Source organism: Pseudochaenichthys georgianus, unplaced genomic scaffold, assembly GCF_902827115.2.
Source record: "Pseudochaenichthys georgianus unplaced genomic scaffold, fPseGeo1.2 scaffold_733_arrow_ctg1, whole genome shotgun sequence".
Taxonomy (NCBI): domain Eukaryota; kingdom Metazoa; phylum Chordata; class Actinopteri; order Perciformes; family Channichthyidae; genus Pseudochaenichthys; species Pseudochaenichthys georgianus.
The window spans coordinates 35001-60000 of NW_027263286.1; the positions used below are offsets into that span (position 1 = coordinate 35001).

Sequence of the window (25000 nt, forward strand, 5' to 3'; positions counted from 1 at the left end):
AATCACACTTAAGGAAAATAACAATATTGGCTTCCGAATTTGTACTGCAGTAGAAGTATTAAGTAGCATAACATGGAAATACTTAGGTAAAGTACCTCAGAATTGAACTCAAGTACTTGAGTAATTTACCTTCCAAAACGTTGTATGCTATAAATAGATGTATATATTGTTTAAAAGGTGAAAATAAACGGAATATTGTTCTGTTTGTTCAGGTTTTGGAGCAGCACCCTGACGGACGCTGGAAAGGCTGCATCCATGACAACCGAACAGGAAATGACCGAGTGGGATACTTCCCTTCCACCATGGTGGAGGTCATCAGCAAGCGCACAGGTGTGTGTTTAAACTCCTATGTGTGTGTGTGTGTTGGAGTTAATTAAAATGGTGACCAATCTGAATTATCAGAGGAATACATCACACATGGAGAAGAGACTAAACACAGGAGAAGAACTTGGTGAAAGATAGAAGAAGAAGATGATGAATGATGATGATGATGATTGATTAATGTTTTAGCCTCCACCATTAACCCTCTAAAACTGCACTTACACTTACACCTAATTAATTAACTCACTTTGATTAACACAGCATATGTTTAACTGTTTTACAGCTTAATCTGAAATGACCTGTTAAGTAATGATAATACAGACATCCAAATTATGTCCCTGGCTGAAAAGGATTGTATTTTGATATTTTGGGAAATTAGTTTAGTCGTTTTCTTGCCTTAAATAATATGAGAAGATCATGGCTGCACCATAAATGTGAAGCTAGTTAGCTTAGCCTAGCACAAATACTGGAAACAATTGAGTGGTTTAATGGAGCATTTGGCACACTCTTACCTTAGCCAACAGTGCTTATACTACTAAACCACAGTTTAACAAATACTTATGTTGAATAGTAGGACTTGGTAACTGGTAAAGTTATTGTAGGGTTTAAAGAAGTTGTAATGTTATCTCAATAAGGCTAATGCAGCTAGCTTAACTTTTTGAAAATGCTACTACAGAGTAACAGAATACTTTTGCAGTTTATATAAATGTATATCATATTGAAAGTAGACAGTAACTGCATCTTTTGTAAAATAGTATTTAGCTTATTGTATTTACTTATTTTGCTGAGTTAGATAAGGAGATTGACACTATTCTTAGCTGTGCAATAAAGCTACCGCTAGTTGATGATTAGCTTAGCGCTGAAACTAGAAATATCTAGCTTGGCTCCATGCACAGGTAATACAATCCAACAACAAGCACTATAGCAGCTCTAAAGATTAGTAATTAAACTAATATTTGGTAAATTCAGACATTATCATAAGACCTAAAATTACCTGTTGTTTGCTAGGCTAGCTTTTGTTTCTAGTGTTTGTGCTAGGCTAAGCTAACATTAGCTGTTTGTAGCATTGCAGTATGCTCACTAGGCAAACACTCCCAAAATCTCAAAATACACATCAGTTTTCAAGGGTTAAAGGTATTTAGGAGACTATATGTTGGTGTCATCTCTGTGTTTACGTTACTTAAGAGGCAAGATGACCCGCTACTGTTTAAATAACCCAAAACTACTTTCTACCTCCTTTCTTTATCTCATATAATAAGCTTTTTACCTCTTTGGTGAGATCTACAGAGCTCATTCACATCCATCCTGTCATCACACAGTGTCGCTGTGCAGAGGCTCAGATGTTTTTAACTGTGTATTGCTGTCTGTCTGTGTGTCTGTCTGTGTGTCTGTCTGTCTGTCTGTATGTCTGTCTGTCTGTATGTCTGTCTGTCTGTCTGTGTGTCTGTCTGTCTGTCTGTATTGCTGTCTGTCTGTGTGTCTGTCTTTGTGTCTGTCTGTCTTTGTGTCTGTCTGTCTGTCTGTGTGTCTGTGTGTCTGTCTGTCTGTCTGTCTGTCTGTCTGTCTGTCTGTGTGTCCGTCTGTGTGTCTGTCTGTCTGTCTGTCTGTGTGTCTGTGTGTCTGTGTGTCTGTGTGTGTGTCTGTGTGTCTGTGTGTCTGTGTGTCTGTCTGTGTGTGTGTCTGTGTGTCCGTCTGTGTGTCTGTGTCTCTGTGTGTCTGTCTGTCTGTCTGTCTGTCTGTCTGTCTGTGTGTGTGTCTGTGTGTGTGTGTGTGTCTGTGTGTGTGTGTGTGTGTGTGTCTGTCTGTCTGTCTGTCTGTCTGTCTGTCTGTCTGTCTGTGTGTGTGTGTGTGTGTGTGTGTCTGTGTGTGTGTCTGTGTGTGTGTGTGTGTGTGTGTGTCTGTGTGTGTGTCTGTCTGTCTGTCTGTGTGTCTGTGTGTCTGTCTGTCTGTCTGTCTGTCTGTAGGTCTGGTTTCTCTGTCTGTCTGTCTCTCTGTCTGCTTTATCACAAATGTACTCACCCTTTCTGCTCATCATTCATCAATATTTATCACTTGTATTTACTGTGTAGTCCATTTAACTCTATAGCACTGCTCCAAGTCAAGGATAAATGCCATTGTGGCTGCATCTGTCCTAACATTCACTACATTAAATGACAGCTGTGGTGAGAGCAGGAAACAGCTGGAGCGCCGCCATACTGAGTAATTACTGCCGAGGCAAAGCACACACACAGCAGCTGTTTTAGAGAGGTTTCATTGACTCAACTGGTTTTCATCCATTTCAATGATCCTTGTCCATTCTTCATGTTCTTCTTCATGTTCTGCACATCTCATGTCCCTCATGTCTCTACAGCAGGGATGCTACATTTTAAAAACTGGTTTCAACTAACACGAATGGCCCAAAATACTTTGAAATGTTTGTATGTTTTAGCAGTTGTGACAATAATGTGGGAAACTACCAGATATCTGTACGAAGAATTAAATATATTGAATTAGTGGAAACGTGCCTTTACAAACTCTCACACAACTCAGGTGGCACGAGGAAACCGAAGAGGGAACACTGTGGAGTAAATATTACGAGTGTAGAGTTTGACACAAGCGTCAGGTTCAGAAACCAGTCACTCTCTTGGTTAGCTCGCCAATCGTCAAAATACCAAATCGTCACAAAAAAAAAACGTTTCCTTGTCGGGACGGTTTCAGATTCATAACCGACACATACAATTAAACAGATACAACTTCAACATGAGACGGACATCAGATATTTACAATATGTATACGTTTCAAGAATCTGTATTACTAGCCTTTGTCGGTTGGGTTTCAAAAGTGAGATTGGGTGAGAATACGAGCCATGTGCTTCTGTTTGTGGCACAAAGTATTTGCAGCAATGGGCCTTTCTTTTCGGGTTGTTTGGTCCAAAGCTATTTGTTCATCGTACAATGGCATAGCACCATTGTTGTGTGCTACGAGCTCATGACATTCAAAGGAACATACAGTGTTGGAGAAGTCCAATGTCCCCTCTGTGGGAGCATTCAGGGCATAGCAAATAGAAAATGTCCTATGTCGCAAAATAAGACACTAAGGTCTTAAAAATAATGGACCATCCCCTCTTCCATCGTCCATCACTTTAACCCCTCCATACATTTCATTTCTACAACGGCCACATATTTGTCGACTCCTCCTCCTTCTTCATCCTCCCACCTTTTAACATCCAACATTTTCCTCCACCACCTTTTTGATTTACTTTGTAACCTCAACCTTCTTTGTTTTTAATTTGTCTTCCCCCTACCCTCCCCTCCCCTCCCCTCTCCCTCCTTCTTTCTTTCATGTAACTCTCTGTTTTGTCGTCTGTTGGCGGTGGTTCACTGTTGGCTGGCTGTGTGTGTGTGTGTGTGTGTGTGTGTGTGTGTGTGTGTGTGTGTGTGTGTGTGTGTGTGTGTGTGTGTGTGTGTGTGTGTGTGTGTGTGTGTGTGTATGTCGGTGTGTGTGTGTGTGTCGTCGCGGTGGGTGTTATTTTAGGTTTGGCCAGCACAGTCATTTGCACTCAACAGTTTCAAAAGATACCGCTGGTTCCTCCGGCAACGGTTGCCCCTGCAAACTCGATATTGAACGGCAACGACACCACCTTCCATCAGATCCATATCCTGCCTCCACCGCCTCCTCCTCCACCTCCACATTCCCATCAGCCACTGCTTCCACTTTTCACTTCCTTTGGCTATAGCAAGTCGCCCGTGACAAGCCCCCAGGGAGAAACCCCCACTGCCCCAGGTACACGCCCCCTTTTCTCATTATTTGTATTATTATTATTATGATTATTATTATATTTATTATGATTATCAAAGCTTCAAGGGATGCGTTTTTCTCTGCACACTTAAGCAAAACTCTATTTCTGATTGGTCGTGTAAAACTCTAATTTAAATGCAGTTATAAAAAAGGCATCCATTGAAGTTTTCTGTTATGGATCATTATTTATGTATCTTTACGTGTTGATCATACTGTATAGCTTTTATTTTTCTGTTGTTGCTGTTATCATCTCCATTACAGAGAGACACTTTTAGACAGGAGTATAAGATGTTTGAGCCACTTGCTAAGCTAATGGGTATGCTAAAATGCTAATTTATTTAAGTATTAAGATTAAGTTATGCAGGTCTTGTGTTTGGTCATCAAATATATCTTTACTCTACAGCTTAACTATAATCTAACAATCGGATTAAAATGTATTGAAGGGTTTAAAGAAGTTGTAGTGTTATAAAAATACAGCTAATGTTGCTAGCTTTATTTTTTGAAAATACTGCTATAGAGAAACAGAATACAGTTGAACTTTGTGGTTAATATAAACTAGATTACAAAAGCAGACAGAGATAATTGGACATTTTGTAAGAAAGGCTAATTGTATTTGCTTTTATTTTTACTGAAAGTTAGATAAGGAGATGTACTCTGCTCGTAGACGCATAGCTTAGCACAGAAGCATCTAGCTTGGCTCTTTGCATAGGTAACACATCCATCAATTAGTCCCAAACAATACATGTTGTTAAGCTAGGCTAGCATCTATTTTCACTACTGTTAGCTTTGAGGTTAAGCTGCCGCTATTAGACGGTTAGCATAGCTTAGCTTAGCACAGAAGCATCTAGCTTGGCTCTTTGCATAGGTAACACATCCATCAATTAGTCCCAATAAATACATGTTGTTAAGCTAGGTTAGCATCTATTTTCACTACTCTTAGCTTTGAGGTTAAGCTGCCGCTATTAGACGGTTAGCATAGCTTAGCTTAGCACAGAAGCATCTAGCTTGGCTCTTTGCATAGGTAACACATCCATCAATTAGTCCCAATAAATACATGTTGTTAAGCTAGGTTAGCATCTATTTTCACTACTCTTAGCTTTGAGGTTAAGCTGCCGCTATTAGACGGTTAGCATAGCTTAGCTTAGCACAGAAGCATCTAGCTTGGCTCTTTGCATAGGTAACACATCCATCAATTAGTCCCAAAAAATACATGTTGTTAAGCTAGGTTAGCATCTATTTTCACTACTGTTAGCTTTGAGGTTAAGCTGCTGCTATTAGACGGTTAGCATAGCTTAGCTTAGCACAGAAGCATCTAGCTTGGCTCTTTGCATAGGAAACACATCCATCAATTAGTCCCAATAAATACATGTTGTTAAGCTAGGCTAGCATCTATTTTCACTACTCTTAGCTTTGAGGTTAAGCTGCCGCTATTAGACGGGTAGCATAGCTTAGCTTAGCACATAAGCATCTAGCTTGGCTCTTTGCTTAGGTAACACATCCATCAATTAGTCCCAAAAAATACATGTTGTTAAGCTAGGTTAGCATCTATTTTCACTACTCTTAGCTTTGAGGTTAAGCTGCCGCTATTAGACGGTTAGCATAGCTTAGCTTAGCACAGAAGCATCTAGCTTGGCTCTTTGCATAGGTAACACATACATCAATTAGTCCCAATAAATACATGTTGTTAAGCTAGGTTAGCATCTATTTTCACTACTGTTAGCTTTGAGGTTAAACTGCCGCTATTAGACGGTTAGCATAGCTTAGCTTAGCACAGAAGCATCTAGCTTGGCTCTTTGCATAGGTAACACATACATCAATTAGTCCCAATAAATACATGTTGTTAAGCTAGGCTAGCATCTATTTTCACTACTGTTAGCTTTGAGGTTAAGCTGCCGCTATTAGACGGTTAGCATAGCTTAGCTTAGCACAGAAGCATCTAGCTTGGCTCTTTGCATAGGTAACACATCCATCAATAACTCCAGAAACGATCCATTATTAAAATAGGCTAGCATCTGTCGCTAGTAGTCGGTTAAATTAGCTTGCAAACGTAATAACATGTGTAAACAAGCACCTCTAAATTACCTCTAAAAAGTAAAACAACTAGAAAATGTACAGTCTTTGAGTAACTGTAATTATTTACTTTACACCTATATGCAAAACGTCATAATTCAATGGATATAGCCTCTGAACAACCTGTAATTCTTGTTAAATTGGTAGTGATTGACATTAGGACCCACTTAATTGAAGAATCTTTAGTGAATACCTACGCTAGTGAGGAAGAATAGATGTTGGGTGGTAGAAACTCACCATTTTGCCTCAGACCTCTGTTCACCTGATTTAGTTTGTGCCTTATTTAAATGTCTTTTCGTTTTACCTTATTTTTCCTTCATCTTCCTCTTCGTTCTTTCCTCTTCCCCCCGTACATCTCCAGTAACTTTCACCGAGACAAATCCTGCAAGTTTCTGAACCCCAGACATCACACACATCCCTCTCCTGACCAGACTGTGTGTTTTCGTTCTGTCCTGCCTCGTCCTGCGTGTTATTGTCACGTCTGATCATTTTAACACCACTTACCCACCTTGCACTTATACCCTCAATGTGTGTGTGAGAGTGTGTGTGTTGGTGGTGAAGGGTGGGAATAGTAAAGTTAAGATAGTGCCCGGTTTTGGACGGGGGATTGTGCTGAAACACAAATGTTAATTTTAACAATTTCAAAACCACACCTAATGAGTCTCGGCAAAATTGTCTTGTTTTGGGAAAGATTGCCGTTAAAGATGTTTACATTTAGAGGTAAAGGTAAAGCTTTGATGACATTAACCAGGGATATTTTCTTTTCAGCTTAGAAATTAAGAATATATTTAATTGAAAATGTGTTATGTAAGGGACCTAAAATGTATTGTTAGAGATGTGTCACATGGGATGTTTTGCAGGTAAGGTATTCACTGTCTTTGACATTTCTGTTCTGTAAATGGGAAACTTTACTGGTCACCATTTTGTTTCCTCCAAGAGAATAAACCCCTCTACGCAAAAATAACTGTCACACAGTAAGCCTGAAAACTGTGAATTCAGGAATGAGTCCTAAACCCAGAAATGAGTCAGCATTTTAGCACTTTCCTGTTCCCTCGTCTGAAAGTCAATGGTCCTCATCCTTCAGGTGACGTGAAGTCATGTGACCGTGCTTTAGTTCCTTTATCGCCCAACATTAGCCTCCTTTAGCTTAGCGGTGGTGACGTGAAGTCATGTGACCGTGCTGTGGTTCCTTTATAGCCCAACATTAGCCTCCTTTAGCTTAGCGGTGGTGAGGTGAAGTCATGTGACCGTGCTGTAGTTCCTTTGTAGCCCAACATTAGCCTCCTTTAGCTTAGCGGTGGTGACGTGAAGTCATGTGACCGTGCTGTCGTTCCTTCATAGCCCAACATTAGCCACCTTTAGCTTAGCGGTGGTGAGGTGAAGTCATGTGACCGTGCTGTAGTTCCTTTATAGCCCAACATTACCACCTTTAGCTTAGCGGTGGTGACGTGAAGTCATGTGACCGTGCTGTAGTTCCTTTATAGCCCAACATTAGCCACCTTTAGCTTAGCGGTGGTGACGTGAAGTCATGTGACCGTGCTGTAGTTCCTTTATAGCCCAACATTAGCCTCCTTTAGCTTAGCGGTGGTGACGTGAAGTCATGTGACCGTGCTGTAGTTCCTTTATAGCCCAACATTAGCCACCTTTAGCTTAGCGGTGGTGACGTGAAGTCATGTGACCGTGCTGTAGTTCCTTTATAGCCCAACATTAGCCTCCTTTAGCTTAGCGGTGGTGACGTGAAGTCATGTGACCGTGCTGTAGTTCCTTTATAGCCCAACATTAGCCTCCTTTAGCTTAGCGGTGGTGACGTGAAGTCATGTGACCGTGCTGTAGTTCCTCTATAGCCCAACATTAGCCACCTTTAGCTTAGCGGTGGTGACGTGAAGTCATGTGACCGTGCTGTAGTTCCTTTATAGCCCAACATTAGCCACCTTTAGCTTAGCGGTGGTGACGTGAAGTCATGTGACCGTGCTGTAGTTCCTTTATAGCCCAACATTAGCCACCTTTAGCTTAGCGGTGGTGACGTGAAGTCATGTGACCGTGCTGTAGTTCCTTTATAGCCCAACATTAGCCTCCTTTAGCTTAGCGGTGGTGACGTGAAGTCATGTGACCGTACTATAGTTCCTTTTTGCCCAACATTAGCTGTGGTGACGTGAAGTCGTGAAAATCGGCTTTTTGTCGAGGGAACCAGGGAGATGTTAACTTCACGTTTGAACTACTCATCTCTGCACTTTGCTATGGAGAAAAATACTATGCATTTACTTATAACTAAATCAGGTCACCATACTTTCCCTATTTGTTGTTCATTGTGCTGAAAACATTTCTTTTTAAACTCACAGACGCTTGAAGTCAAATCAAAGCCTTTGAAAGCTGACTGTTCAGTCCTTTGTTTCTCTTGGAGGGATTCAAAATGTGCACAAAGAGGATCTGCAGAACTACATGAAAGCAAATGGAACTTGTTGACGTGTTTCTCTGAGCACTGTTTGCCACACATATAAACCATTTATAAACCTTATTAGGATGGTTATAATGGTTTATGACACTCTCCAAATGCACGACAGCAGCCCCATTCCGATGAGACTTACATATATAATCCAACACATATTATATATGTATGTGTATGTACATTATGGCATATATATGTGTTTGTACACACAGATATTCACGTTATGGATTTATTTATGTACTATGGGTATATAAATGTTTTCATATATATATGCTGTATTTTCTCTGTGTATAACTGTGTGTGTGTGTGTGTGTGTGTGTGTGTGTGTGTGTGTGTGTGTGTGTGTGTGTGTGTGTGTGTGTGTGTGGTGTGTGTGTGTGTGTGTGTGTGTGTGTGTGTGTTGTGAGTATGAGAGTGTGGTGTGTGAGTTAGTTTGAAATATCCTTTAAAACAAAACATCCTTATGCGCCTTTAATCCCATCTCCCAGCTCTCCTTATGACTCCTCTGTATTTTCCGTATTTTTTGCAGACAAGTTTGAATTTATTTAATTAACCCCACGTCATACTTTAAAAAAATATATAATTACAACGGCAGCAATCTGCTAAAGTAATTAGAAATGTCCGTTGTTGAAATGAAGTGAAGTTGAATTTATTTGTAAGGGCAGAGGTGGGAGGAGTACTCACATATTGTACTTGAGTAGAAGTAGGAGTACTCAAATATTGTACTTGAGTAAAAGTAGAAGTACTCAGATCTTGTACTTGAGTAAAAGTAGAAGTACTCAGATCTTGTACTTGAGTAAAAGTAGAAGTACTCAGATCTTGTACTTGAGTAAAAGTAGAAGTACTCAGATCTTGTTCTTGAGTAAAGTAGAAGTACTCAGATCTTGTTCTTGAGTAAAAGTAGAAGTACTCAGGTCTTGTTCTTCAGTAAAAGTAGAAGTACTCAGATCTTGTTCTTGAGTAAAAGTAGAAGTACTCAGATCTTGTACTTGAGTAAAGTAGAAGTACTCAGATATTGTACTTGAGTAAAAGTAGAAGTACTCAAATCTTGTACTTGAGTAAAAGTAGAAGTACTCAGATCTTGTACTTGAGTAAAAGTAGAAGTACTCAGATCTTGTGCTTGAGTAAAGTAGAAGTACTCAGATCTTGTACTTGAGTAAAAGTAGAAGTACTCAGATCTTGTACTTGAGTAAAAGTAGAAGTACTCAGATCTTGTACTTGAGTAAAAGTAGAAGTACTCAGATCTTGTACTTGAGTAAAAGTAGAAGTACTCAGATCTTCTACTTGAGTAAAAGTAGAAGTACCAGAGTGTAGGAATACTCTGTTACAGTAAAATTCCTGCATTCAAAATGTTCCTCAAGTAAAAGTAGAAAAGTATTCTCATCAAAAGATAGCATCACAAAAAGCTAACGTAGCTAAAGGTTGAATGGCAACCATTGCTAACATGTTAGCCATATCAACTAATAATGAAGTTCGTTCAGCTTCCCCAAAGCTGACAAACATATTTATATATTTTCTGCATAGCATGCTACTAGCATACATAACCTATTATTTGATCTTGCCTCAGTATTAGCGACTTTTTTGATATCAGTCGCTACACAGAGCTTAAAGGAGATTCAATATCGAAGTTTACCAGTTACACTCAGAAACAAAAACACAACTCCAGAAAGCTTGTTCAGTTGCCCAAATGTTCTGCTTTAAATGCTAATATCTGACAGCAAAGGGATAGCATTGCTTCCTGGGCCAGTTTAGGGTCGGTTAGCGGCTAACGGTGGTGTTCTGTGTTGAAGGTTGCCGCGGCTCAGAGGTCAGTCCTCACGGCTCCCCCACCACGTCCTGCGGGCCCCAAGGAGGCTCCAACGAAGAGATCTGGGTTCTGCGCAAAGCCACGGCAGGTAACTGCCCTCAACCCCGAATCCTTAAACTCCAACCAGCGGGCAAACAGTATCTGACGGCCGTTCAAAAGATTCAAATTGTCATATGCACAAAGCTCAGAGATGGTTAAAGTACACACATCCTTTCCTCAAGTAGAAGTACAGGTACTCGTGTTTAAAAATACTCTGGTAAAAGTAGAAGCACTGACTAAACTTCTTTACTCAAGTGAAAGTAAAGAGGCTTTGAAGTGTACTTCAGTAAAAAGTACCCATAGCTAGCAGCTGCTTTAAAGAGTACCTGACCTCCCTTTATATCAATAGAACAATAATGTCATTGTTAGCTAATGAATGTTTCCATGGTGACCAACGGCAACGTGACAACGTTTCCATTGGTCCCTCTTCTTTAGAGAAGACCAGGAAGTGATGGATACACGGATCGTGTTCCAACCAATAGGCACGCAGTGACTCTGAAGAATAATGATCACGCACCAACACACATTCAGACTAAAGGAACCAGCTGTTTGGGAAATGAGAGAAGTAGAAAGTACAGGTATTTGAGTTCAACATGAGAGAAGTAGAAAGTACAGGTATTTGAGTTCAACATGTAAGAAGTAGAAAGTACAGGTATTTGAGTTCAACATGTGAGAAGTAGAAAGTACAGGTATTTGAGTTCAACATGAGAGAAGTAGAAAGTACAGGTATTTGAGTTCAACATGTGAGAAGTAGAAAGTACAGGTATTTGAGTTCAACATGTGAGAAGTAGAAAGTACAGGTATTTGAGTTCAACATGTAAGAAGTAGAAAGTACAGGTATTTGAGTTCAACATGAGAGAAGTAGAAAGTACAGGTATTTGAGTTCAACATGTAAGAAGTAGAAAGTACAGGTATTTGTGTTCAACATGTGAGAAGTAGAAAGTACAGGTATTTGAGTTCAACATGTGAGAAGTAGAAAGTACAGGTATTTGAGTTCAACATGTGAGAAGTAGAAAGTACAGGTATTTGAGTTCAACATGTGAGAAGTAGAAAGTACAGGTATTTGAGTTCAACATGAGAGAAGTAGAAAGTACAGGTACTTGAGTTCAACATGTAAGAAGTAGAAAGTACAGGTATTTGAGTTCAACATGTAAGAAGTAGAAAGTACAGGTATTTGAGTTCAACATGTAAGAAGTATAAAGTACAGGTATTTGAGTTCAACATGAGAGAAGTAGAAAGTACAGGTATTTGAGTTCAACATGTGAGAAGTAGAAAGTACAGGTATTTGAGTTCAACATGTGAGAAGTAGAAAGTACAGGTATTTGAGTTCAACATGAGAGAAGTAGAAAGTACAGGTACTTGAGTTCAACATGTAAGAAGTAGAAAGTACAGGTATTTGAGTTCAACATGAGAGAAGTAGAAAGTACAGGTACTTGAGTTCAACATGTAAGAAGTAGAAAGTACAGGTATTTGTGTTCAACATGTAAGAAGTAGAAAGTTCAGGTATTTGAGTTCAACATGAGAGAAGTAGAAAATACAGGTATTTGAGTTCAACATGTAAGAAGTAGAAAGTACAGGTATTTGAGTTCAACATGTAAGAAGTAGAAAGTACAGGTATTTGAGTTCAACACATGTATGAAGTAGAAAGTACAGGTATTTGGGTTTAACATGTAAGAAGTAGAAAGTACAGGTATTTGGGTTCAACATGAGAGAAGTAGAAAGTACAGGTATTTGAGTTCAACATGTAAGAAGTAGAAAGTACAGGTATTTGAGTTCAACATGTAAGAAGTAGAAAGTACAGGTATTTGAGTTCAACATGAGAGAAGTAGAAAGTACAGGTATTTGTGTTCAACATGTGAGAAGTAGAAAGTACAGGTATTTGAGTTTAACATGTGAGAAGTAGAAAGTAAAGGTATTTGAGTTTAACATGTGAGAAGTAGAAAGTACAGGTATTTGAGTTCAACATGAGAGAAGTAGAAAGTACAGGTATTTGAGTTTAACATGTGAGAAGTAGAAAGTACAGGTATTTGAGTTCAACATGAGAGAAGTAGAAAGTACAGGTATTTGTGTTCAACATGTAAGAAGTAGAAAGTACAGGTATTTGGGTTCAACAGGTATGAAGTAGAAAGTACAGGTATTTGGGTTCAACATGTAAGAAGTAGAAAGTACAGGTATTTGAGTTCAACAGGTATGAAGTAGAAAGTACAGGTATTTGAGTTCAACATGTGAGAAGTAGAAAGTACAGGTATTTGGGTTCAACATGTAAGAAGTAGAAAGTACAGGTATTTGGGTTCAACATGAGAGAAGTAGAAAGTACAGGTATTTGTGTTCAACATGTAAGAAGTAGAAAGTACAGGTATTTGAGTTCAACATGTAAGAAGTAGAAAGTACAGGTATTTGGGTTCAACATGTAAGAAGTAGAAAGTACAGGTATTTGGGTTCAACATACGAGAAGTAGAAAGTACAGGTATTTGAGTTCAACATGTAAGAAGTAGAAAGTACAGGTATTTGGGTTCAACATGTGAGAAGTAGAAAGTACAGGTATTTGAGTTCAAAATGTAAGAAGTAGAAAGTACAGGTATTTGGGTTCAACATGCGAGAAGTAGAAAGTACAGGTATTTGGGTTCAACATACGAGAAGTAGAAAGTACAGGTATTTGAGTTCAACATGTAAGAAGTAGAAAGTACAGGTATTTGGGTTCAACATGTGAGAAGTAGAAAGTACAGGTATTTGAGTTCAACATGTGAGAAGTAGAAAGTACAGGTATTTGAGTTCAACATGAGAGAAGTAGAAAGTACAGGTATTTGAGTTCAACATGAGAGAAGTAGAAAGTACAGGTATTTGAGTTTAACATGTGAGAAGTAGAAAGTAAAGGTATTTGAGTTTAACATGTGAGAAGTAGAAAGTACAGGTATTTGAGTTCAACATGAGAGAAGTAGAAAGTACAGGTATTTGAGTTTAACATGTGAGAAGTAGAAAGTACAGGTATTTGAGTTCAACATGAGAGAAGTAGAAAGTACAGGTATTTGTGTTCAACATGTAAGAAGTAGAAAGTACAGGTATTTGGGTTCAACAGGTATGAAGTAGAAAGTACAGGTATTTGGGTTCAACATGTAAGAAGTAGAAAGTACAGGTATTTGAGTTCAACAGGTATGAAGTAGAAAGTACAGGTATTTGAGTTCAACATGTGAGAAGTAGAAAGTACAGGTATTTGGGTTCAACATGTAAGAAGTAGAAAGTACAGGTATTTGGGTTCAACATGCGAGAAGTAGAAAGTACAGGTATTTGGGTTCAACATGTAAGAAGTAGAAAGTACAGGTATTTGAGTTCAACATGTAAGAAGTAGAAAGTACAGGTATTTGGGTTCAACATGCGAGAAGTAGAAAGTACAGGTATTTGGGTTCAACATACGAGAAGTAGAAAGTACAGGTATTTGAGTTCAACATGTAAGAAGTAGAAAGTACAGGTATTTGGGTTCAACATGCGAGAAGTAGAAAGTACAGGTATTTGGGTTCAACATACGAGAAGTAGAAAGTACAGGTATTTGAGTTCAACATGTAAGAAGTAGAAAGTACAGGTATTTGGGTTCAACATGCGAGAAGTAGAAAGTACAGGTATTTGGGTTCAACATACGAGAAGTAGAAAGTACAGGTATTTGGGTTCAACATGTGAGAAGTAGAAAGTACAGGTATTTGAGTTCAACATGTGAGAAGTAGAAAGTACAGGTATTTGAGTTCAACATGAGAGAAGTAGAAAGTACAGGTATTTGAGTTCAACATGTGAGAAGTAGAAAGTACAGGTATTTGGGTTCAACATGCGAGAAGTAGAAAGTACAGGTATTTGAGTTCAACATGTAAGAAGTAGAAAGTACAGGTATTTGGGTTCAACATGTGAGAAGTAGAAAGTACAGGTATTTGGGTTCAACATGTAAGAAGTAGAAAGTACAGGTATTTGAGTTCAACATGTAAGAAGTAGAAAGTACAGGTATTTGAGTTCAACATGTAAGAAGTAGAAAGTACAGGTATTTGAGTTCAACATGTAAGAAGTAGAAAGTACAGGTATTTGAGTTCAACATGTGAGAAGTAGAAAGTACAGGTATTTGAGTTCAACATGTGAGAAGTAGAAAGTACAGGTATTTGAGTTCAACATGTATGAAGTAGAAAGTACAGGTATTTGAGTTCAACATGTAAGAAGTAGAAAGTACAGGTATTTGAGTTCAACAGGTATGAAGTAGAAAGTACAGGTATTTGAGTTCAACATGTGAGAAGTAGAAAGTACAGGTATTTATAGTGTGTTGACTACAGACGTCACAATTCGTTGGCCTTTCTTATAAACGAAATACTGGCTCTAACAGCAATATTACTTTGAAGGGTGTATAAAAGGGAGGAAGAGCATAAAGACCTGCTCAGACACAACAACCATTCACTCAATCATTAAACCTTGGTAATGTAAACTCTAAATAAACATCATTCTAAACGGCACCAAAGACCGGAAGCATCTCAAGGTCTCTGGATCGTTCTCCTGTGAAGGACAAACTAATACAGGATATTAGAACGACACAGACTGCTTTGTGTACCGATGGGTTTGTCGGGTAAATAAAGTGTTATACGATGTAATCACTTCCAAAGACGCTATTTTCAGATGGTTTTTTCGGGACATATTTGGTAGGAATTATGAAATAAAAAGCCATCTACTAATACGATTCTTTTAAACCCGATATTCGAGTTTCTTTATGACATTTTCGGTTATTTCTCTGCATTTTAAAAGGCTGTTAAATAGTCACGTTTGGACTCTCTTTGAAATGTAATGGCGTTGTTGAAGCAGATAAGTGTTTGTAAAGTCATTCGACGTGTGGCAGCTGTTCAGTCGTATCTCATATCTCATGTGAAACAGCCGCGTGTGTACGTTCCCTCTTCACGGGTTAGGGTCGCCGAGTTGTTTTGAGTTTTGAACCCAATCGGGCATCCATTTCAAAGTCAAAGTCAACTTTATTGTCAATCTTTCAGTTTGTGTCCAGAGAGAGATCGAAATACCGTTTCAATACAAATAGAAATATGTATATATCTATACACACATTAAAACGTAAATAAAAGCACAACAATATATACAAAATAACTTCGTTGAGCGAAACGATGTTTGAAGGCGTTCAGATACTCTTTGACCCGCTTCCATCTATAGCTCAGCTGAACTCAGTCGCTTATGTTTAGACGGCATCGGTCTACTGTGTGTCTGTCCACGGGATGCAACGTAGGGAGAAAAGGTGTGTGTGTGTGTGTGTGTGTGTGTGTGTGTGTGTGTGTGTGTGTGTGTGTGTGTGTGTGTGTGTGTGTGTGTGTGTGTGTGTGTGTGTGTGTGTGGAAAAGGTGTGTCTCGTTGACTCCACTTCCTGTGTGTGTTGCTCAGTCGTTCGTCACCTGTCTGTCCGTCAAACTACATGCTGCCCAGTGCATTTCAGAGGAGAGTCACACCTGTTGCCACGTTGCTTTGGATACCAGCTAAACCACTCAATGTGTGTGTGTGTGTGTGTGTGTGTGTGTGTGTGTGTGTGTGTGTGTGTGTGTGTGTGTGTGTGTGTGTGTGTGTGTGTGTGTGTGCGCGCGAATGTGTGTGTGTGTGTATGCATCCATCTGTTTGTTGCATGTGTGCATTTGTTTGCACAATATCTATACATATTGTTCGGGCGGTTGCATGCATGCGTGTGAGTGTGAATGCGTGTGTGTGTGTGTGTGTGTGTGTGTGTGTGTGTGTGTGTGTGTGTGTGTGTGTGTGTGTGTGTGTGTGTTGCAGGTGGGGACCGCAGCAGTTTGGGCAGTTCTGGCAGTGTGACCAGTGTCCGGTCGTCGGGCAGCGGTCAGAGCGCCGGCAGCGTTCACGTGATGCATGCGCAGTCCGAGGGGGTGAAGGTAACACACACACACACACACACACACACACACACACACTACCCTGTAACTCGTGTGTGTTTAAGTGTGAACAGCTGAAATGTGGGCTGATGCAGTCGTAGTCGAACCGTATAACATATTATCATAACGATTGAACAAAAAGCTGACGTTGCTAAAGTGTGAATGGAAACCATTGCTGACACGACCTATCATTTAATCAACGTTGTATTGTCAGTTCGTTCAGCTTGTCGCTGCTCCAGCATAGCACACTCTTTGATCTCGCCTCAGTTAAGTGCTAATCTAATCTAAGGCCTTTTTTCATATCAGTCGCGACACCGAGCTTAAAGGAGATTACTATCATTACCAGATGCACTCAGAATGAAAGAACACAACTCCAGATATCTTGTTCAGTTGCTCAAATGTTCTGCTTTAAATGCTAATATCTGACAGCCGAGGGGTGAAGCTACCACACTCACACACACACACACACACACACACACACTACCCTGTAACTCATGTGTGTTCAAGCGTGAGTATTACACATATGAACAAGGGCATCGATTAAAGCTTTCACGTATTGTTTGTAATGCCTCTCTGTGAACATCGAGTCCACAGAAAACGAAGCGTCCTTGGGTTTCGTGAAAGGCGCTATATAAATTGAAATTATTATTATTATTATTATTATTTGGTGACTTTCTGATCCTTATCTCCAGAGAGAGATACATGTGATAAAGTATACACTGCCTCCTTTGGAGAAGATCACATGTTCACTATTATTGGGAGTAACCAAACATCGGGGAAACGAATTAAGCAATAAGATGTGTTTCTAAAACCATCCATTGAAAAATCTACACATATTTAAGCAGTGAAAACACGCTTTGCTCTACCTCCTGTAGGTGTCTCGACTTTAGGGGCGTAAAGTCCTCTCATGTGGACATGTGCTGTTTTCAGTAATATTCCAAGATGTGCAGAAAACTAAAATCTGCTGATCCATTTTCTAGGTTCAATCTTTATTATATTTAATGTAATAATAATCATTTGTATTCATAGGATGCATTTTGAGGTATTCACAGGCTAAACATCCTAAAAACAACATTATAAATGGGTATTAACGGGTTTTACCAGATTATTTTGAATACTTATTGTTTGGTTTCAACCATGTTTGAAAGGGTTATTTGTTGTAAGACTTGTTTGGTGCCAGAATGATACAATTCAATTAAGAATATGAACTCAAAACTCACCTGGAAAATGTTTGGTTTGTATCCTATGTAGAAGTCAGGGGAATGGTGAACTTCGGCCTCGTGTGGCCAACATGAGAACTACAACAACACATCGGTTTTACCTGTTTTACAGAAACTTCTAGAATGATCCTGGAAACCTTTTTGTGTCTGTTTTTAAATCTTTAAACAGAAACCAGATGCATACATTGATCACCAGATGTCCTGATACAAGTCTGCTTCTCAGGGCTTTCTTATAAATAGCAAAAAGAGAGACGTTTTTTACCAGTTTTTAAATTATAAACCTGAAAATGTAAAAATTAAAAGTGTTGAATCACTCCAACAACCGTAACTCATCTCACAATGATCGGTTTGGTGTTTCAGCCAATCAGAGACAGGCTCTGTGTATGTCTGAGACCTGGGATATACTGATGAGAAACAGGATGACAGGCGACCTGATAATATGTTTCGACAGCTGCCCCCATGTGGTCAAAAACTATATTCAATTCAGCCAGGTGTGTGTTGCTCCATGCCTGATCATTTTGTTGTGTGTGTGTGTGTGTGTGTGTGTGTGTGTGTGTGTGTGTGTGTGTGTGTGTGTGTGTGTGTGTGTGTGTGTGTGTGTGTGTGTGTGTGTGTGTGTGTGTGTGTGTGTGTGTGTGTGTGTTTGCAGCTTCTCGCCACCGTCCTGTCGCAGTCGGCCAAAGCGAAGGAGCATCTGATGGAGCAGTCCAAGTCTGTGGACCAATCTGCAGGTAGGACAACAACAACAACAACAACAACAACAACAACAACAACAAGACAATGGTGTATATCATATATTAATATCACACGGGAAAGACACTTAAGTCAAAGGGAGTAAGTTTTATTAGCAAGGTGTATTTAAAATATTAATTAAATCAAATCAAAAGCACCAAATCCTCAGACTCTCTGTCCTCAGACCCTCTGTCCTTAGACCCTCTGTCCTTAGACCCTCTGTCCTTAGACCCTCTGTCCTTAGACCCTCTGTCCTTAGACCGTCTGTCCTTAGACCCTCTGTCCTCAGACCCTCTGTCCTCAGACCCTCTGTCCTTAGACCCTCTGTCCTCAGACCCTCTGTCCTCAGACCCTCTGTCCTTAGACCCTCTGTCCTCAGACCCTCTGTCCTTACACCCTCTGTCCTTAGACCCTCTGTCCTCAGACCCTCTGTCCTCAGACCCTCTGTCCTTACACCCTCTGTCCTTAGACTCTCTGTCCTCAGACCCTCTGTCCTTAGACCCTCTGTCCTTAGACCGTCTGTCCTTAGACCCTCTGTCCTCAGACCCTCTGTCCTCAGACCCTCTGTCCTTAGACCCTCTGTCCTCAGACCCTCTGTCCTTACACCCTCTGTCCTTAGACCCTCTGTCCTCAGACCCTCTGTCCTCGGACCCTCTGTCCTCGGACCCTCTGTCCTTAGACCCTCTGTCCTCAGACCCTCTGTCCTCAGACCCTCTGTCCTCGGACCCTCTGTCCTCAGACCGTCTGTCCTTAGACCCTCTGTCCTCAGACCCTCTGTCCTCAGACCCTCTGTCCTTAGACCCTCTGTCCTCAGACCCTCTGTCCTTACACCCTCTGTCCTTAGACCCTCTGTCCTCGGACCCTCTGTCCTCGGACCCTCTGTCCTCAGACCCTCTGTCCTCAGACCCTCTGTCCTCAGACCCTCTGTCCTCGGACCCTCTGTCCTTAGACCCTCTGTCCTCAGACCCTCTGTCCTCAGACCCTCTGTCCTTAGACCCTCTGTCCTCAGACCCTCTGTCCTTACACCCTCTGTCCTTAGACCCTCTGTCCTTAGACCTTCTGTCCTCAGACCCTCTGTCCTCAGACCCTCTGTCCTCAGATCCTCTGTCCTCAGACCCTCTGTCCTCAGACCCTCAAACCCTCTGTCCTCAGACCCTCTGTCCTTAGACCCTCTGTCCTCAGACCCTCTGTCCTTAGACCCTCTGTCCTCAGACCCTCTGTCCTTAGACCCTCTGTCCTTACACCCTCGGTCCTCAGACCCTCTGTCCTCAGACCCTCTGTCCTTAGACCCTCTGTCCTTACACCCTCGGTCCTCAGACCCTCTGTCCTCAGACCCTCTGTCCTTAGACCCTTTGTCCTCAGACCCTCTGTCCTTAGACCCTCTGTCCTCAGACCCTCTGTCCTTAGACCCTCTGTCCTTACACCCTCGGTCCTCAGACCCTCTGTCCTTAGACCCTCTGTCCTTACACCCTCGGTCCTCAGACCCTCTGTCCTCAGACCCTCTGTCCTTAGACCCTTTGTCCTTAGACCCTCTGTCCTTAGACCCTCTGTCCTTAGACCCTCTGTCCTCAGACCCTCTGTCCTTACACCCTCGGTCCTCAGACCCTCTGTCCTCAGACCCTCTGTCCTCAGACCCTCTGTCCTTAGACCCTCTGTCCTTAGACCCTCTGTCCTCAGACCCTCTGTCCTTAGACCCTCTGTCCTTAGACCCTCTGTCCTCAGACCCTCTGTCCTTAGACCCTCTGTCCTTAGACCCTCTGTCCTTAGACCCTCTGTCCTCAGACCCTCTGTCCTTAGACCCTCTGTCCTTAGACCCTCTGTCCTCAGACCCTCTGTCCTCAGACCCTCTGTCCTCAGACCCTCACATCGTACAAGGAAACACTTCCAGAGAAACCCCACAGTTTAAAGGGAACATGGAGAAACCTCAGGGAGAGCAGCAGAGGAGGATCCTCTCCAGGACGGACAGACGTGCAATAGATGCCGTGTGTAAATTTAAAAGATAATACAAGCGTAGAAAACGGAGAAAAAGACAAAATGAAAGCGAGTCGTGTCTGAAGAAGCTACTGGTCCTTATGTGACACACTCACACACACTCAGATCTTGGCTGGTGTTACAGACAGATGGCCAAGGCAGATTGGTTGAGAAGGTTTGTTATGTCTTAGAGAGCAGGAATCTGATTGGTCCTTAATCAAATCAATATGGGAGACTCTGACCAATGGGGCGATGAGTAGTGGTCAACGCTTATCAACCATCAGATGTTTACAGTGATAGCACGACAGCTTGACTCTGACTAATGGCGTGTCTCCCAGCAGCCTCCTCTCGGACACCGAGCCAATCGGGATGTCCGCTCCACGAAGCGCCGCCTTACGACGCCACGGCAACCAGGAAGGGGGAGGGGCCAGGCGAGGGGAAGGTAGGACAGTCCAAGAGTCTCATATTCAGTCCTTCTCTCTCCCTCTTTCATACGAGGCGATCAGCATCAATGAGAATGTAGCTCAAACACAACCCATATATATCTATACACACACACACACACACACACACACTCACACACACACTCACACACACACACACACACACACACACACACACACACCAAGATGTCCGAGCGGTTTCTCTCGCAACTGGCCTCGTCCGTTCTACGAGTGTTCGGATGCAGCCACGACACGGTGAGTGTGTGAATGAAATCCGGCAAGGAATCTGTGAACGGGGAATCTTTCGTGTGTGTGTGTGTGTGTGTGTGTGTGTGTGTGTGTGTGTGTGTGTGTGTGTGTGTGTGTGTGTGTGTGTCCCTATCTTGCTTATCTGCTACCTGCAATCCATCCTTTTTCTTTTAGTTGCAGCTTCTCCTCTTCCATTGCAGCCTTTTTACTTCCTTTGCCGAGATAAATGTCTCTCTATTGATGGCTGGTAGGTGCGCCTCAGGCTAGCATAATTCTAAATATCAGTGTGTGTGAGCGTGTGTGTGTGTGTGTGTGTATGTGTGTGTGTGTGTGTGTGTGTGTGTGTGTGTGTGTGTGTGTGTGTGTGTGTGTGTGTGTGTGTGTGTGTGTGTGTGTGTGTGTGTGTTTGGTGTGTGGCAGGTTACCAGCAGTGTGCATGTCGTGGGTGGACTAACTCGGCACAAGATGTGTGAAATCTGAGCTTACACCATGTACAGTGTGTGTGTGTGTGTGTGTGTGTGTGTGTGTGTGTGTGTGTGTGTGTGTGTGTGTGTGTGTGTGTGTGTGTGTGTGTGTGTGCGTGTGTGCGTGCATGTGTGTGTGTGTGTGTGTGTAACAGGTGTGTATGTTCGCGGGCCAACATTTAGGTTCACGTATCATTATATAATAATTTCATGCGTGATAAACCAATGAGCATATTTAAGTAGCAGGTGGTCGTGGTGTGCATCGTTTGCCTACAATGCGCGTGTGTGTGTGTGTGTGTGTGTGTGTGTGTGTGTGTGTGTGTGTTGCCATGTAAGCCATGTTATCACGGCCATCTGTTAGCAAGAGTCCTGATTCCTCAACACCCATCGTACTGAAGATACTGTGAGATTTGAGGGAACATCAATCAGATGTTAGGGTTAGGGTTAGCAGAAAGGAGACAGGCAGAAAGGAAGCAGGACTCTTACAAGAAGCCGAGTGTAGGGGAACGAGTCATGCAGAGGTTTTATAGCAGGACATTGCAGCAAATCAACAACGAGAACATCATAACATTATCTTTGAAACAACAACTCGTACGAGCACAAGCGTAGCGTGTTCTATTACGGCCCACAGGACGCTTCCTCAATCAGCGCCACGAGCGGTGGAAGGACAATAACATGTCCTTAACCCAAACATCTTTTTACAGACAGAGAGATCGAAATACCGTTTCCCACAATCCCGAGGAATACAAATATGTGTGCTGTGTTCAATTGGGATGCATCTCTTGGTTCACTTCCATGAGAGGCGATGGACGCTGTGTGTAGCATTTCATAATATAATCAGGGCCGTTCTCCCTCCTAACGTTAGCCTGGTTTTCACGACAGAGCCAAGCAGGATAACTCAATGGCGCCATGGGCCTCTTTAATATGATCCATACACGTATAATGATACATATGGGTGCTATAAATGCTAATTCGCCTCTGATGGCCCTACTTGGCCCTGTTGAGAGATCTTTAAGTCATATTCCAAGAGGTGCATAAATACAAATCTTGTGATCCAGTGTCTAGGTCTAATCTTTAATATATATATTCGTAATAATACATTGTATTGTACAGACACAAGTGGGTATCTACACTTACTTGCTTTTTTCTGTTTGGCCACAAACTTTTTGAAAGGGTTTTTGTTTCTCTAGTCATAGGAAAGACGTGACAGAGGTACATAACTTAACTAATACAATATATTATAAGCCTTGTGTTTAAGAGCAGGGCCTTTCCCCCTCCTAACGTTAGCCTGGTTTTCACTACAGGGCCAAGCAGGACTAGTTCAAGGCACTATGGGCATCTTTATTATGATATATTTATTTGTTTTGGTGTTATAAATGCTAATTATTGGCCCCTGATGGCCCTACTTGGCCCTGTTGAGAGAAAAGTGGCTGTTGCCAAGAAGAGCCAATCACAGCATCCCCCCTGTCTTCTCTCCGTAGAGCTCAGAGGCCGTTGTCCAATGGCTGAGCGACTTTCAGCTGCAGGTCTACGCTCCAAACTTCCTATCCGCGGGCTATGACTTGCCCACCATTAGCCGAATGACCCCGGAGGTAAGGCATCTGACCCCTGACCCCCAGAGAGGCACCTGCAAGGACCACAATGGAAACCAGTCTGCACGACTTTGAATTGTGCCGTCCTTGATGTTTCCCAGATGCATGTGTACCATTTCCCGTAGAAAGTTCTTGAAGAGCACTATCCTTTTCCCACCGACTGTCAAACCTTACACCCTTCCCCTGGTCTCTCTTAGATACCTGAGAAACACTTCTGGTAACAACAACTGGATGCTAACTTTAATAAATATGAAATGTAAATTAAGCTTTTTAACTGTATTGTCGAAAAATAAGATTTCCGAATCTAACTCTCAGCAAAAATGCTTACTATTATAACTTTTTCAATACGGAAATCCTAGTAATTTAAACGCATTGTGAATCAAAGCGATATAAATCTAATACATGGACGACATTTAACTGTATATCAATAATAGTTGCATGTAAACAGTACAGTAAACATCCATATAAAGGTTCAAACACCGTGCAGTTGAGTCTCTTGGCTCTCATCAAAGACATTTGACGTTTGCTCTGCCATCTGCCTAGCACGAGTAACGTAACTACTAAACGTCATCCCACAGAACATTAGCTGCCTTTAGCTTAGCAGTGGTTACGTGTAAAAAGTCAATGGTTTTCTGAATGGGTTTTTGGTTGTTAGCCTGAAATAAGTTCTGTGGTAAACACAAGCTGAAGAGATGTTCACGTTTTGTTCTACGACATATAATATGTCAGTAAATACAGCAATTTAAAAACAGAGGTTGCTAACAAGAGTCTAAATGAGACGACTAAACGTCATCACGCCCAACATTAGCCTCCTTTAGCTTAGCGGTGGTGACGTGAAGTCATGTGACCGTGCTGTAGTTCCTTTATAGCCCAACATTAGCCACCTTTAGCTTAGCGGTGGTAACGTGAAGTCATGTGACCGTGCTGTAGTTCCTTTATAGCCCAACATTAGCCACCTTTAGCTTAGCGGTGGTAACGTGAAGTCATGTGACCGTGCTGTAGTTCTTTTATAGCCCAACATTAGCCTCCTTTAGCTTAGCGGTGGTGACGTGAAGTCATGTGACCGTGCTGTAGTTCCTTTATAGCCCAACATTAGCCTCCTTTAGCTTAGCGGTGCTGACATGAAGTTATGTGACCGTGCTGTAGTTCCTTTATAGCCCAACATTAGCCTCCTTTAGCTTAGCGGTGCTGACATGAAGTCATGTGACCGTGCTGTAGTTCCTTTATAGCCCAACATTAGCCTCCTTTAGCTTAGCGGCGGTGACGTGAAGTCATGTGACCGTGCTGTAGTTCCTTTATAGCCCAACATTAGCCTCCTTTAGCTTAGCGGTGGTGACATGAAGTCATGTGACCGTGCTGTAGTTCCTTTTAGCCCAACATTAGCCACCTTTAGCTTAGCGGTGGTGACGTGAAGTCATGTGACTGTGCTGTAGTTCCTTTTAGCCCAACATTAGCCACCTTTAGCTTAGCGGTGGTGACATGAAGTCATGTGACCGTGCTGTAGTTCCTTTATAGCCCAACATTAGCCTCCTTTAGCTTAGCGGTGCTGACGTGAAGTCATGTGACCGGGCTGTAGTTTCTTTATAGCCCAACATTAGCCACCTTTAGCTTAGCGGTGGTGACATGAAGTCATGTGACCGTGCTGTAGTTCCTTTTAGCCCAACATTAGCCACCTTTAGCTTAGCGGTGCTGACGTGAAGTCATGTGACCGTGCTGTAGTTCCTTTATAGCCCAACATTAGCCACCTTTAGCTTAGCGGTGGTGAAGTGAAGTCATGTGACCGTACTGTAGTTCCTTTATAGCCCAACATTAGCTTTTTATTTCAGAAATCATAAAGTGGTGTTAATATGTGGAGATTATCCTGCTGAACTAGACGTGTCAGTATCATAAACGTTTGTTTGACACAGAGATTATTTTCTGCAGTAATCCAAAATCACATGGAGGAATCCCATTGACTTGTTTCGAG

General features: G+C 41.7%; 1 protein-coding gene across 1 annotated transcript in view; it reads left to right on the plus strand.

Moving 5' to 3' along the window:
• LOC117444097 (caskin-1) overlaps positions 1 to 25000 on the plus strand; it is a 52059-nt gene that overhangs the window by 11670 nt on the left and 15389 nt on the right. Inside the window, exons 8-14 of the mRNA XM_071202698.1 lie at positions 213 to 330; positions 3835 to 4083; positions 10405 to 10509; positions 16248 to 16363; positions 18233 to 18314; positions 20625 to 20728; positions 22924 to 23034. Coding sequence (XP_071058799.1) covers positions 213 to 330; positions 3835 to 4083; positions 10405 to 10509; positions 16248 to 16363; positions 18233 to 18314; positions 20625 to 20728; positions 22924 to 23034 — 885 coding nt within the window. The remainder of the gene's footprint in view (positions 1 to 212; positions 331 to 3834; positions 4084 to 10404; positions 10510 to 16247; positions 16364 to 18232; positions 18315 to 20624; positions 20729 to 22923; positions 23035 to 25000) is intronic.